This window comes from Schistosoma haematobium, chromosome 1 (assembly GCF_000699445.3).
Source record: "Schistosoma haematobium chromosome 1, whole genome shotgun sequence".
Classification (NCBI taxonomy): Eukaryota; Metazoa; Platyhelminthes; class Trematoda; order Strigeidida; family Schistosomatidae; genus Schistosoma; species Schistosoma haematobium.
The window spans coordinates 9,335,238-9,350,305 of record NC_067196.1 but is presented as its reverse complement, the minus strand read 5'-3'; the positions used below and the strand labels follow the sequence as shown (position 1 = coordinate 9,350,305).

The window sequence follows — 15,068 nt, the reverse complement described above, 5'->3', positions numbered from 1 at the left end:
AATAATAATAATAATAATGATAATAATAATAATAATAATAATAATGACAATAATAATAATAATAATAATAATAATAATAATAGTAATAATAATAATAATTTCAATCATTTGATTGTTAGTTGAAGCAAGAAAAGTAGTTTCCATAATTGTAGGCAGTTCATCATTTGTGTATGGGCTGTGATACTGCCCGGTGCCCAGACCGAAGTAGGTGGTTGTCTTGGTGGGCCACACCCGGAGCCTTTGACCTAAAGGTCCAACCCACTAGGCAGTGGAGCATCGTGAGGAGATGCAGTCTCATGGTAGCCGGTGACCAACGATTGGTTCATACGGCCCCCTGAATGCCCTGGTACGGCCGAGAGTGGGGAGAGTCCGCTCTCCCTCTCGAAATACTCTCACACGGCCACGCGTATACAGCCTCTGCCAGGGAAGTCCTACTCATTGCCTTCTCGTGGCGCGGGTGTTGTTTACGAAAATGAGAGGACGAAAAGCGAATGTCCGGCGCTTTAACCGGATTCCAAATCAATGGTGCACATGGGCTACAGTATCCTGCGGGAACAAATGGCGTATGAACCAATCGTTGGTCACCGGCTACCATGAGACTGCATCTCCTTACGATGCTCCACTGCCTTGTGCGTTAGACCTTTAGGTCAAAGGCTCGGGGAGTGGCCCCTAAGATAACCACCTGCTTCGGTTTGGGCACCCGGGCAGTATCACAGCCCACACACAAATTGATGAACTCTTTATGCCTATGGAAATTACCTTTCTCGCTTTGAAAAACAAACAAGTGATTCAGATTATTATCATTACAATTATTGTCATTGTTAATACTATTATTATTATTACTACTATTATTGTCATTATTATTATTATTATTATTATTATTTTCCACATTATTCACCCTCTTTATACTTATACGGCGGCTCGTCTTTGGTGGAAATTCGACTGTATCTAAACGTTCTCGAGTCACTGTCCGGTTGAAAATTGTATGTTACCACCGAATACGAGGACTGAAGCAGTTTTTCTGAAACCACGTGCACCATTCAAACTGGCTGCCTTCAACGTTCGCACATTTATGCAGGTCGAACAACAGATAGGGCTGGCTATGTCTTTGGAAAGTCTTAATATTGATGTTTGTTGTCTATCCGAGACCTGTATTCAAGACTCTAGCGAAGTACTACAAATTCGATCTCCATCTGTCGTTTCGAAAAGCTTGTTTTACGTGCGCTTATCCAGGGACCCTGTGGCATCTTCGTCTGGTCTTGCTGGCGTTGGTGTCGCACTAAGCGCTAGAGCTGAGGCAGCACTAATCGATTGGATCCCCATTAACAGTCGGTTATGTGCTGTTAGATTAGAAAGTTCCATCAAAGTGAGAAGAAATCGGCGTGAGAAACGATATCTTTCGTCATCTCCGCCTATGCCCCGACAGATTGCAGCCCGGATGCAATCAGGGATGAATTCTATCACCAATTATCTGTTCTTCTCCAGAAAGTGCGTTCGACAGATATTGTAGTACTAGCCGGAGACTTGAATGCTCAGGTCGGGCGTCTAGGCACAGAAGAGAGTCGTTTAGGTGGCCGATGGGGACTTGTTGGTCACAGGACAGATAACGGGGACCGTCTACTGCAACTTTGCACAGACCACAACCTGTTTCTGGCTAGCACTAACTTTCGGCACAGTCATCGCCGATGTGCCACCTGGCGTCCTCCCTCTGCATCTCAAGCCTGGACTCAGATTGATCACATCGCGATCAGCTACCGCTGACGTGGTTGTGTACAAGACTGCCGCTCCTTTTGGAGTACCTATCTGAACTCTGACCATGCCTTGGTCTGAGCCAATCTTGCCTTACTTTTCAGTGGACAACGAAGTGACCGCCATCAACGGATTGATATTAGGAAGCTGGTTGCAACTTCTGTTGCAAGTAAGTATGGAACTGAGCTAGCCTCTAGGCTAGCTACCACTCCACCGAAAAGTATAGATGAGCGTTGGTTGCAATTGCATGACGCCATGAAAATGGCGGGTACAGTCAGTTGTGGGTTTGCGAAACGTCCCGCTTATAAGCACTGGGTTTCTCCAGGTTCCTTACAACTCATTGAAGCCCGTCGGTCTACTCCGGGTGACCGTGAGTTTGACCATAAACGAAGGATGTTATGTAAGGAAATTGGGCAAAGCTTGCGTAAGGACCGAAAAGCCTGGTGGTCGAAGCGTGCTAATGAGCTGGAAGCAGCAGCTGCATCTGGTAATTACCGGAAGCTCTTCCAGCTCATCCGAGCCACTGGCAGCAAGAAGTCTGGTGTGAGCGAAACAATCTACGAGGATGATGGGATGCCAATGACTAACATCCATCGACGTCTTGGACGATGGGCAGAATTTTTCGAAGGGCAGTTCAACTGGCCTGCTGCTCCGGCAACATCGGTCAGACTGTCCTGCCCTCCATGGCCGGTGACGACTGATCCACCAAATGAGGCGGAAGTCCGCAAGGAACTCCATCTCTTAAAGCGTTACAAATCACCTGGCCCAGATGACTTACCTCCGGCCCTTCTTAATGATGGTGGTGACTTTCTGACTAAGGAATTGACGACGTTGTGCCATTCGAGCAGTGGGGTTGGACAGGGTTGCCCAATCTCACCATTCCTCTTCAACTTTGCCATCGATGACATTCTGGAAACAGCTCTGATGAATGTAAGTAATGGGGGTGTGGATCTGTCGCCTGGAGAAAGACTTCTCGACCTTGAGTATGCGGACGATATTGTCTTACTGTGCGATAATGCCCAAGGCATGCAATCCGTACTTAATCAGTTGGCAATCAGTGTCCGTAGGTATGGTATGTGCTTTGCACCTTCGAAGTGCAAAGTACTTCTACAAAACTGGCAGGATTCCAATCCTGTACTCACCCTGGATGGTGAGCAGATAGAAGTATTCGAGAAGTTCGTGTATCTGGGTAGCTGCATAAGTGCTGGTGGGGGTGTGAGTGATGAGATCAATGCACGTATAGTGAAAGCCAGAGCGGCTTATGCCAATCTGGGCCATCTTTGGCGCCTTCGTGATGTTAGCGTGGCTGTAAAAAATCGGATCTACAACGCGTCGGTGAGAGCAGTTTTGCTCTATGCTTGTGAAACCTGGCCTCTCCGAGTTGAGGACGTTAGACGACTCTCTGTGTTCGATCATCGTTGTCTCTGAAGGATTGCTGACATCCAGTAGCAATACCATATTAGTAATGCAGAGGTTCGGCATCGTGTGTTCGGGCACATAGACGATAAATGCAATCGGTGTCACCATCTTGAAACAGCGACTTCGGTGGCTTGGATATGTTCTACGAATGTCGTCCCAGAGAATTCCACGTCGTGCATTGTTTGCCGACGTTGGGACTGGTTGGAAAAAGCGGAGAGGTGGTCATATATGACATGGTGTCGTGGCATGAAAGAAAGCTGCAAAGGACTGGCTTCTGTTGGTCCTTCACGACTCCCTGGCTGGGGTCCTAGAGATGGTGCGACACAGTGGCTAGAGACGTTATCAGATATGGCTCAGAATAGAAGCCAGTGGCGATCCTGCTGTAACCTTCTTTTACTTCATAAAAAGGTGGTTGTATCTTCCTTAACTGAAGGGTTTCTTCTGATTGTACCTTTCCGTTCCCCATTATTACCACTATTATTATTACACTACCTTACACCAATCTCTTCGTTATTGTTCTCTTTTTTTACCCACCTTATCTTTTTTTTCCTTCTATTTAAATTCTCATTGTTTTGTGTGGCGCACTCTTGTACCAATATGTATGTGTTCAAATAAATAAATAAATTTAGTTTGGTCGCCCATAGCTTTCTCCCAACCGTCTCCAACATTAGTCAGCATTGCGCGCAGTGGTAATCAGTGTTCAGGCATACGCAATACGTGGCCAAACCATCTCAGTCGATAAAGATTCACAACCTCATCAACTGATTTACCACTATTCCCTAATACTCTGTGTCCAACCTCACTATTACTTACCCGGTGATCCTAGCAGATGCTGGCAATATTTTTAAAACATCTGTGATCAAATACTAGTAACTTACGAGTATTGTCTACCCTTAATGGACACGTTTCATAGCCATAAGGTAAAACAGAACAAAATGCTGCGCAGTATACTCGTTTCTTAGTTGATAGACGGATATCTCGCCTTCTCCGTAGATGGCGTAAGTTGGCAAAAGCCAAACGAGCTTTTTGAATGCGTGCAGAGACTTCATTAGACACCAACCCATTAGGGCTGATCAGACTTCCAGGATAAGTGAAGTTGTCAACGCGTTTAACTGCTTCACTCGCCATCCTTAATTCAGATGTTGACGCAGGACAGTCCTGAAGCAACACTTTGCATTTAGAGGGGGGAGAAACGCATTACAAACATCCTGGCATTGTTGTTGAGTGCTACCAAGAGACTGAATTTTATCAGCATCTTTATCAAACAGGACCATATCATCTGCTCGAAATCCAAGTAGTACATAACAGATGAATTCGGAAAGAAAACATATATACATCGCGATTCTGTGTGTTCAAGTGGATGAATAATGATATTATAGACAACATTAAGATGTTTATATCCCTGATGATTTAAGAGGTATACAACGGATAGCTACGATTATTATTATTATTATTAATGGCTTTATTCAATATTATAAAGATCAATAAATGAGTAGACACGTTAAATTTTTGAATAATCCCAATAAATAATTATCTAAAACTGATAAACATCTTATTTAATAGAGACAAATGCTATTCATTAGTTGTATAAAGTCTACACACTTACATATGATTCATAACAGAACTGTTTAAATTCTGAATATTTTTTCCATTTCCCAACAACTTTAGGATTACATTGTGTTAAAGCCAAACCTGAAGAAAAAGGAAAAAATCACAAAGATTGGCAGCAAAATGGACTCTAAAACTTCACGTGGTGCTGGATAGTGAAGGCAACCTTGCTAGCAAAAGTGGATGGTCGGCGGAGATTGAACTAATCCATCACTTCTATGCTGATTTTGGATTACTCGGAGTTCACTCTCCGAGGCTTTAAAAATGATGACGGGTTGCCCCATATGTATGAATTATAGAAGTCTCTGCTTGTGTAGTTTATGTATGTAGGTATATGCAAAGGGTACGTGCGTGAGTCAGCACAAAGAACGTAACCTGAAAAAAATATCTGCTGTATATCTGATCAAATCAGCGGCCTAATCCTAATGGTCAAAAAACATAATGAAAAAATATGGTAGTAAATACTATGGAGAAATGACCATCAATCATCCCTGAGATAGTGCTTACGTGTGTGTGCAGGTAATAAGGTGCATAGATGAAAGTCTTTGGATATAGGTATGCATGTTATGTGTGAGAGACAGTCAGATGTAGCATATACTTTCGAGGGGAGTGGTGATTATTTATCCCCTCAGATGGGACAATATATGCATATGGATGCCAAGGGATGCACAGGTGAAAACTTTTTACTGGTATGCATGTAAACTGTATTTGCCCCTGGTACTAGGGAATGATGGTAAATCAATTGATCAGGTTGTGAATCTTCATCGACTGAGATGGTTGGGCCACGTGTTATGTATGCCTGAACACCGATTACCACGGCGCGCAATGCTGACTAGTGTTGGAGACGGTTGGGAGACCAAACTAAAACATGGCATCAGTCCTTGAAGTCATTAACTTCTGGTCTGAGCCTTGTTGGCAGATGTAGACTACTTGGTTGGGGTTCACGTGACTATCGTAATCAATGGTTGCAGATTCTGGGTGACATGGCCCAGAATCGATTACAATGGCGTAGATGCATACACTCTTTGTCTTCTCTTAAACCGTGAGATTAAAATTACTTTATACCTTTCTGTGAACTAATTCTTTCTTCATGCATTATATCCTTATATACAATGCTTCTTTTATGTATTACTACAATTGAAGTAAACACTTCTGTGAGTTTGATGATCATCTTGTTGTGCTGATGAGGTGTGGCAACTTGGACGGATGCATATATGTGCATGGACCTACGTTATAGCTGATTGACTGATGTGTACCGGTTCAAGTCGCCACACTACATCCACAAAGATTAAATTATAGAGACAAATTAATTAGTAGTAGACGTAATAACGGTAAGAAGGACACCACATCAAGATTCCAATGAAAGGAGATCTGAGCAAATATGAAAACTACAGAGGCATTACACATATGGAACTCAAAACAACTTTCAGCCAATATCAAAGTGAGAATCTTCAATACGAACGTCAAGGCAGTTCTACTGTACGGAGCTGAAACTTGTAGAACTACAACCGCCCCCAAATGCCCTGGTACGGCCGAGAGTAGGGAGAGTCCGCTTTACCTATCGAAATGCTCTCACATGGCCACGCGTATACAGCCATTACCAGGGAAGTCCTACTCACTGGCTTCTCGTGGCAGGGGTGTTGTCTACGAAATTTAGAGGACGAGAAGCGAATGTATTTTACTTTAACCGGATTGGTGGGCATGGAGAGTCCACCTATGGGAGTTGGAAAACCCTGATTCCCAAGCAATGGTGCACATGGGCTACAGTATCCTGCGGGAACAAATGGCGTATGAACCAATCGTTGGTCACCGGCTACCATGAGAATACATCGCCTTACGTTGCTCCATTGCCTTGTGGGTCAGACCTTCAGGTGTGTGGCCCCCTAAGAAAATCACCTGCTTCGGTTTGGGCACCCGGGCAGTATCACAGCCCTTATACATATCAAATGGGATTTGTGTTTGGTGCCTCCTTGTACCAATATCTATGTGTTAAACATAAGTAAACAAAATAAAAGAACTACAACAACCAGCATCAAGAAGGTACAAGTATTTATAAATGGTTGTCTACGTAAGGTACTCAACATCCATTGGCCGGATACCACCAGCAACCACCTTCTCTGGGAAAGAACAAACCAACTTCCAGCTGAAGAGGAAATTAGGAAAAGACGATGGGAATAGATAGGACATACATTATGCAAATCATCAAACTGCATCACGAGGCGAGCCCCAACTTGGAATCCTGAAGGGAAGCGGAAAAGAGGAAGGCCAGAGAACACATTACGTCGGGAAGTTGAAGTAGATATGGAAAGGATGAATAATGACTGGAAGGAGCTGGAAAGGATTGCTCAGGACAGGGTTTGATGGAAAATGCTGGTGAGAGGCCTATGCTCCTTCACGAGTAACAGGCGTAAGTAAGTAAGTAGTAAACGTAATAACAATATCCGTAGCAGCAGATAACGGTAGGCATAATGAATATGATTACAAAAGAATGAACTTGAGAAATAGAAGGTATAAGCACTTCAATACATAGAATTTGATTGTTAGTTGAAGCAAGAAAAGTAGTTTCCATAATTGTAGGCAGTTCATCATTTGTGTATGGGCTGTGATACTGCCCGGGTGCCCAGACCGAAGTAGGTGGTTGTCTTAGTGGGCCACACCCGGAGCCTTTGACCTAAAGGTCCAACCCACTAGGCAGTGGAGCATCGTGAGGAGATGCAGTCTCATGGTAGCCGGTGACCAACGATTGGTTCATACGCCATTTGTTCCCGCAGGATACTGGAGCCCATGTGCACCATTGATTTGGTTTGGGATCCGGTTAAAGAGCCAGACATTCGCTTTTCGTCCTCTCATTTTTGTAAACAACACCCCTAGTGAGAGAAGGCAGTGAGTAGGACTTCCCTGACAGAGGCTGTATACGCGTGGCCGTGTGGGAGTATTTCGAGGGGGAGAGCGAACCCACCCCACTCTCGGCCATACCAAGGCATTTGAGGGCATATATATTGGCGCTCCCTTGTACCAATATTTATGTGTTCAAGTAAATAAATAAATAATACATAGAATAAGTGGATCTACACCATTGTGACCAATTGTGAGCCATGTCATCCATCTCCAATCACTCACTAAGACAATTGCAAGGACTCCAACCATGTAATCTACAGTTGTCTACATGGCTCAGTCCAACAGTCAATGAATTTATGGGCTGCGGCTTGATTGGGTAACACCTAGATTTCTTCCAGCCTACTCTTACATCAACAATCACCACAAATCGACATAGGCATCAAAGTCTAGAACCCACCTGAAATGAGATTCCCGATCACAAAACCTAAGACATATCTCGAGATAAGATGTTACACTGATGATAATCTAATGAATGAGAATATCCAACTTCAGTTCATTTATCATATAAAATATATATTCACTGCTAATGATGACTAAAATTTATCGAATTTTAAAAGCCTACCATAAACAGTAGCACAAGATGCTTTTTTTACTTAGGGTTTTTAAAGCAAATAACAAACAATATATTTTTATCGGTCAAATAGAGTTAGTTTTATGCGACATCCCGAAAACTCACTAAATATGAGGTGTTCATTAGAAACTTGATCTTAAAAATAACTGGGAGCTTACCACATTTTTCGTAAAACTTAGCAGTTTCATTAGCTAAACCAGCGATTAAATATGGTTTATGTTTTAATTCAATTGCTCTGGCAACAGTAACTGGAATATCAAAAAAAGGTATATTGTAAAGCTGGAGAGTTAATAAGTTAAAACTTTAAAATAAGACATTGGGAAACAGATATGTGGAAAGAAAACACAAAGACGTACTTATAACGTAGGTATTTACCAAACTTTTTCACTTCATACACAATCCATCAGAGACAACAAAGAACGTGAAGCAGACGCGTGTCGGTTTAACTTGTTACACTTTTAATTTTTCAAGTGCGTGATGGTTTATATTTCTCGACTACCTGTACCACAGAAATATACTTCTTTATAAGTAACAGGATTTGTTTTCGTTGGATCCAAAGAACAACCACTTAAGAATATTCACCCACAACTGCTTAGTAAGGAAACATAGTAGTATTAGCTCCTTATTTTTTGAATTGTAACACTGGCACCGAAAACCTGTAGTGTTTTATATTCAAGAACATCTCTCTCTCTTTGATACCTCATTTTATCTGTGGGTATGAAGTATCACTGGACGGAAAGTCGAGCAGAATCTCACGGAATACAGGATGTATCAAAGTTACTTTGTGAGTCAAATACAAGTGTGAGTTGTTTCGAGTAAATCACTAAAATAACTGAGGTCACGGTCTGTTTAACTTTGGCTAAACCGACCCCCAAATGCCCTGGTATGGCCGAGAGTGGGGTGGGTTCGCTCTCCCCCTCGAAATACTCCCACACGGCCACGCGTATACAGCCTCTGTCAGGGAAGTCCTACTCACTGCCTTCTCTCACTAGGGGTGTTGTTTACAAAAATGAGAGGACGAAAAGCGAATGTCTGGCTCTTTAACCGGATCCCAATCCAAATAAATGGTGCACATGGGCTCCAGTATCCTGCGGGAACAAATGGCGTATGAACCAATCGTTGGTCACCGGCTACCATGAGACTGCATCTCCTCACGATGCTCCACTGCCTAGTGGGTTGGACCTTTAGGTCAAAGGCTCCGGGTGTGGCCCACTAAGACAACCACCTACTTCGGTCTGGGCACCCGGGCAGTACCACAGCCCACACACACACAAATATGGTGTGGCGCATATATATTTGGTGCCCTCTTGTAACAATATGTGTTGAAATAAAAATAATAATAATAAACCGACTCAACTACTCTTAAGTACATGGGTTGTAAGTGCCTTTTTGGTTTATGGTATATAAATAGTGACTGACTTAGTTGGAAGAGAATGATTTCTTAACTGATATTAGCCAACTTGTAGTTATCTCGAATAAATACTGGTCATTGAGACGGTGTATTCTTCGCCGTTCAGCTAGTCCCGTGTAAACAGTAATTATGTGATTATCTTAAAATTACAATCTTAATCAGAAATTCCTGCCTTTGAAATAAAGAGCCAAGTTATTGTTTACTGTTCTCTTAGAAATCTTTTGGACAAATTAGCGATTTATCAGATTGGAGTAAAGAGTGGCCCTGATTACTAAATTTTGTCCATCTTACTTATGCTTTGAGCATTATTAAGGATCAACATAGGTAGTGGTTAGGTATGAGTATATAACCGATGTATATCGAAGCGGATATTAACTACGCTGATAAATTAATTCCTGGCTAATACGAGTGTACTGTTATCGATTTACAACAGCCATTCCCATAACTATAGATTATATAAGAGTAATCAGTGCTTCAGTAGACTCGACTTGTGAGAATTAACCATATATATAACCAATAAATCGGTAAAAGAATAACTAAAAACTAAAGTATGAGAATAAAAAGCATAACATTACTAACTTTCTTGAGCTTCTGCTAACGACTGATTTATATAGGCATCCAGAATATTTGGATCCATATCACTGTTCGGAACAAATTCTGTAAACTCATGCATATACTTTGTCCGTAATAAATTAAACAATCCAGCAGCTGTTTTAAGTGATAAATGAACATCCTTGGCTTCATCTTCTGAAACACTGATTTTTTATATAGATACATGGGAAATCAACACCTACTTCTCGTTAGAAGCAACTTTTGCTGCATGTTTAGTATACCATAAAGCAACATTGAAAAGTACTGAGTATAATTCAAAGATAGAATCTGAGCGAACACTAAATAAATTAAGTTAGAAAATAAGCAAAAAGAACATTCACAAACATTGGTTGACCCTTCGGCTTTATACTGTCACACCATTTCACACAAACGAGACCTCTTAATTTACTGAACGGCGTTTTATTATCAGTTGCCACAATGAATCCCATTATTAACTGTAAATATCGATTCAAGGAAGTTATGACTGCTTCACATGGTACCGATGGATCCGATATTAGCTTGAGAAGTTCAACACGACGTTTTGCAGCGTCACTAAAATCAAATGAATAAGCGGAAGAATGTAGTCTTGAAAAATCAAAACTTTTAAACGGGATAGAAATATATCAAGGAAAAAATATAGATGGGATGAATTGTCCAGAATTTTGTAAAGTAAATTCTGATGTTAATTTTATGGAAAAGAAGTTTTGTCATTCAAAAGTTACTATTCAGCACTTTACATACTTCGATTATTACTGAGGATAAGAAGATAAGTGCAACACAGGATTTGTTTTTTTATTAAATTGTCGTAGGAAAACCGCAAAACGTACTGCTCATGAGACAGGACTAAGCTGTATCGCTAAATTAAATTTAATAAGTAGCTTATACTACACTAATAGCAAGGACTCTTGATGAACAGATATCTAAGAAACATATGGTTCCTATTTAGAAAGCCTGATATCTATATCAAAAATGTATAAGTACAACTACGAGTTAAGCTAGGTGTTGAGTGTAAGCAGCATAAGGAATTTAAAGCCATTGACTTATTACACCGTTGAGTTAACTGTTTCTATGAAACCGGTGTTCGTCTTGCTGTGCTGATGAGGTGTGGCAACTTGGACCGATGCGTGTACCTGGTCCTACGTTGTACCTGACTGACATTAGGAAGAACTATTTTCTAACCCCTTCTATTATATCGAAGAGATTAATGTTGTCCCAACAATTTGATATAGACTTTCAGAAAGTTTTGAAAACAAGAGATAATAATAGATCTCATCAAACCCCAGTGTGATTTTACATCCGTCAATACATCAGTTGGTCACGATAGAAACTACACAAATACGTATCTCATTAGAACAAAAGGTGAAAGGCAGAATAAATCAACTCTATTAGAAAAATGGACGTGAATGGTGAAAAAGAAGCGAATAAGATCAAACAATGGAAAGTATGGAGTGCGAGAAATTGACATTTAAAGGAAGAGAAAAAATCTATCTAACTACGTAAATGGACCAATTTGGCACCATATCATTCAATGTCTTCAACTATAAATTACGACTATTTTACGAATCTCAGCCAGTATTTATGTATCACTACTCCTCAAGGGATAAATTGATAGCCGATTACTCAGCAAGCTAATACTGTCTGGATCTATCCATCCCAAGCTTTTTCCCAACTTGATTCTATGCCAACCAAAATAGTACATCAAGGTAAGTGGTCAATGGATTGAATATGAATATGACCGAATACTTGTATTCCATGCATATCATCTACTGCTATATGGTAAGTTTCACAAATATGTGGGAAGGTTGCAAAACGAAATAGATATTAATCAGTCAAAATAGTGATGAAAACTATGACAATTCATTATTGTCTTATTAAACAATGGACATACCTACATAGAGCCTTGCAGCTTAAATCTTTAGCAACTGCACCAACGTCGAAAGTATACTTAGCAGTAGCCTTTAAGTGATTCCTATGAAACCAATCTGTCATTTTAGATGTTCTTAAACCACCATAAATACCAAATAAAGTCAAGGCCAAAGAAGTGATTGCTTCGTAGAAAACCTGACACTCCAAGTGGAAGTATATTTAAGAACTGCAAAAAAAAAACAAATTGAATGATTATAACTAAATAACCTTCATGAATGTCTTGAATTGACATTAAGTGATAGTTCTTACTCATTCACAACCTAAATGACACTTGGAAAAATACAAACGTAACTGATGGAAATGCGACGTGCTGAAGCAACTCAACGTGAGAGAGTAACTTCAACAGAAGTCAAATACAAATTACGATCTGACCGAACCTTTGTACAAAAAGCACATTGGTCCACAATAATGTGTCGAAACAACTTAGTAAACTTTAACAACACACAATGGTGCGAATAAATGACTGAATTCAGTGCAACGTAGAGCCTGAAATACATACACTGTTGCAGGTATCTGCGGTCTGCGAAGCCTGAGGAGGTGTGCAGTAATTTAATAATCGTTAAATGTAGTCGAAATTACAGAGTATCAGGACGGTTAGTTGACAGTAAACTTAATAAACTTGATCGTTTCCCTCAGAGAAACTTGAAAATTAATTCCTTCACACACAACCACAGGAGAACTAGGCCAGAAGTGGGGTATGTGGACAAGCGTATCGAATTTCGGCGCGAAAATATTACTCGCATTATAGCTTACGTCAGTTTGTTGTGTATACCCAAGCTGCCAACTTTGGGGAAACTTTGACAACTTTTGGGGAAATTTTGAGGTTTGTGTCTCATTTCCCCAAAATTTACTGTAGCGACTTCCCCAAAATGGGCCAAATTTTCCCCGAAATTGGCAGCTCGGGTACAATAGTAATCTATTAACATATGTTAAATATTCGCGTCTAAACCATCCCCCTAATAAAACGCTACGATCCCTTATCATAGATTACTTTATAACTAAAGGATGTAAACTCTACTAAAAGGCAGTTCAATGGAGTCCATGTACTCTATTTCCAATAAGTATTGGCTATCAGTACCAAGAGTTGACATCATAATAAAAGGAACAGTAAATGTGAATTTGTAATTAGTAGACAGTTTTGAAACCTGTAAAGGGTGATAACCTGTTGACATACCACAACACAAAACAAAATATGCCCAGTATTAAGAAGACTGAAAAAGCAACAATCTGTAATGGAAGCACAAATATTTCGCACTGTTTATTTGAGGTGTATCGCGAACGACATATAAAGCGTTCTCAAAGCATCATTTTGAAGTTGAGTACATAATTGGTCTTTTCTGGAAATTCTAATAATAGACCACCTGCTTATTACTTTTGCCGAAACGACCTTGACGTAAATGTAAATTCCGCAGAATATGGTCCATTGTCCGATGTCTGTACACGAAGAACAACACCTACATCACTGAGATTTTTATATGTTTTAATATCAAGAACTTTTCATACTGTTCTGGACAATCTTCCATCCCCTTTTTGCAACGAAATGAGTAATTTTAAAAAGTGAACTATTGGTTGATGCTTTATAAAAAGTAATATAAAAAGTAATTTTCCCTTCAGTCCTTACTTTTTCTCGTGAATGTGAACGTTAATAACTTATCTCACAACAGCTACATAACCTGTAAATGCTAAGTTGACTAATTTATGATGTTGCAATATCATAAATGTGAGTCACTACACATTTATCACGAGAACACGATTGTTTTATTGAAAACAATTATTATTATAACCAATTGAACCAGTGACTGTTTTAGTGTGCCTTAGTTTAACTGTGCTAAAAAGCATACATTATTCTTACACTTCGATTGTGACCTCGCGCGAATTCGGTTACGTTCTGTAACCAAGCTTCTATCCTGGCGCGATCTCGGTATCCTTTCGATACCACGAGATCGCCAGTAAATATATCTCGACTTGGTCCATTAACTGCCTTCTGATATTTGGCTTCCTGGGGATTTTATGGATTTATTTGGCACGTGTTTCTTGGTAGCGGTGTTCATAGTCAATTGGGACTCGATGCCACGCTACAATTGTTTCCTAAATGGCTTATTAGTGAGGTTAAATCCTCGGGATTTCTTCAAAATGCGATACAAGATTTTATCATATATTCACTTTTCAAGATAATAATTTGCATATCTCCTTCAGTGAAATCTAGGAGATCACGTTGTGCTTCGAAGTCACATTACACCGTTTGGTGGATGTTTGGGGTATCAAATGAATGGAGATAATCCGTAGTGATTTTTTTCGCTATTTCAGGTCAAGTTAGTTTGATTTTTTTCTTTCTTAATGGGTGTAGCTATGATTCCACATTGAAAACTGATGGCGAAAATTTCGTTCCGTTTCAAATTGTGACCTTGACCAAGATTTTACGGGCCTCACCAAACTTTGTCTCCATCATTCTTCGTGCAACTTCAATACCACTCCCTAGTCTTTTTTCGTTCTTCAACCGTTTAACTACCAGTTGATATCTATCTGAAAATGTCACAGATGATTTACCGGGAAGATCTGCTTTAGTAACGGGAATAAATCTAGACACGTATAACATTTTGCGTCGTATTTAATTGGAAATTTGTATAGCACTGTTTCTTCAGTAGTCAACCTTAACTTAAATAAAGTGGCTGCAACCTAAAAAAATTTTTTAGCGATTCTTCTGTCAGATGTTAAATAAGAACATGGATAGGTATCTTTTTAAGTTCAACAATTGTGAGTTATAGTTTCCAGAATTATTACTCAGCGATCGATGCGTCAGATGCCACCTTTCATTGACATTGACGATATCGGCTATTAACGGAGAAGTAAAAATGGTCAAGGATGTTCCGATCAAATGCTGACGTTCATGAAAGA

At 40.2% G+C, this 15,068-nt stretch overlaps 1 protein-coding gene across 2 annotated transcripts in view; it reads right to left on the bottom strand.

Annotated features, from left to right (window-relative positions):
* Positions 1–13,588, bottom strand: part of MS3_00001973 (uncharacterized protein) — a 28,289-nt gene extending 14,701 nt beyond the window's left edge. The window contains exons 1-7 of one of the 2 annotated variants that reach the window (XM_051209509.1): positions 13,348–13,588; positions 12,136–12,339; positions 10,593–10,799; positions 10,451–10,546; positions 10,236–10,411; positions 8,404–8,493; positions 4,775–4,860 (exon numbers count right to left, since the gene is read on the bottom strand). In XM_051209509.1, coding sequence (XP_051073073.1) covers positions 4,775–4,860; positions 8,404–8,493; positions 10,236–10,411; positions 10,451–10,546; positions 10,593–10,799; positions 12,136–12,236 — 756 coding nt within the window. In that variant the 5' untranslated portion in view covers positions 12,237–12,339; positions 13,348–13,588. Of the gene's footprint in view, positions 1–4,774; positions 9,364–10,235; positions 10,412–10,450; positions 10,547–10,592; positions 10,800–12,135; positions 12,340–13,347 lie in introns of those variants that run through there. The other variant, XM_051209508.1, reaches the window with a different exon arrangement.
* Between the last annotated feature and the right edge of the window lie 1,480 nt (positions 13,589–15,068).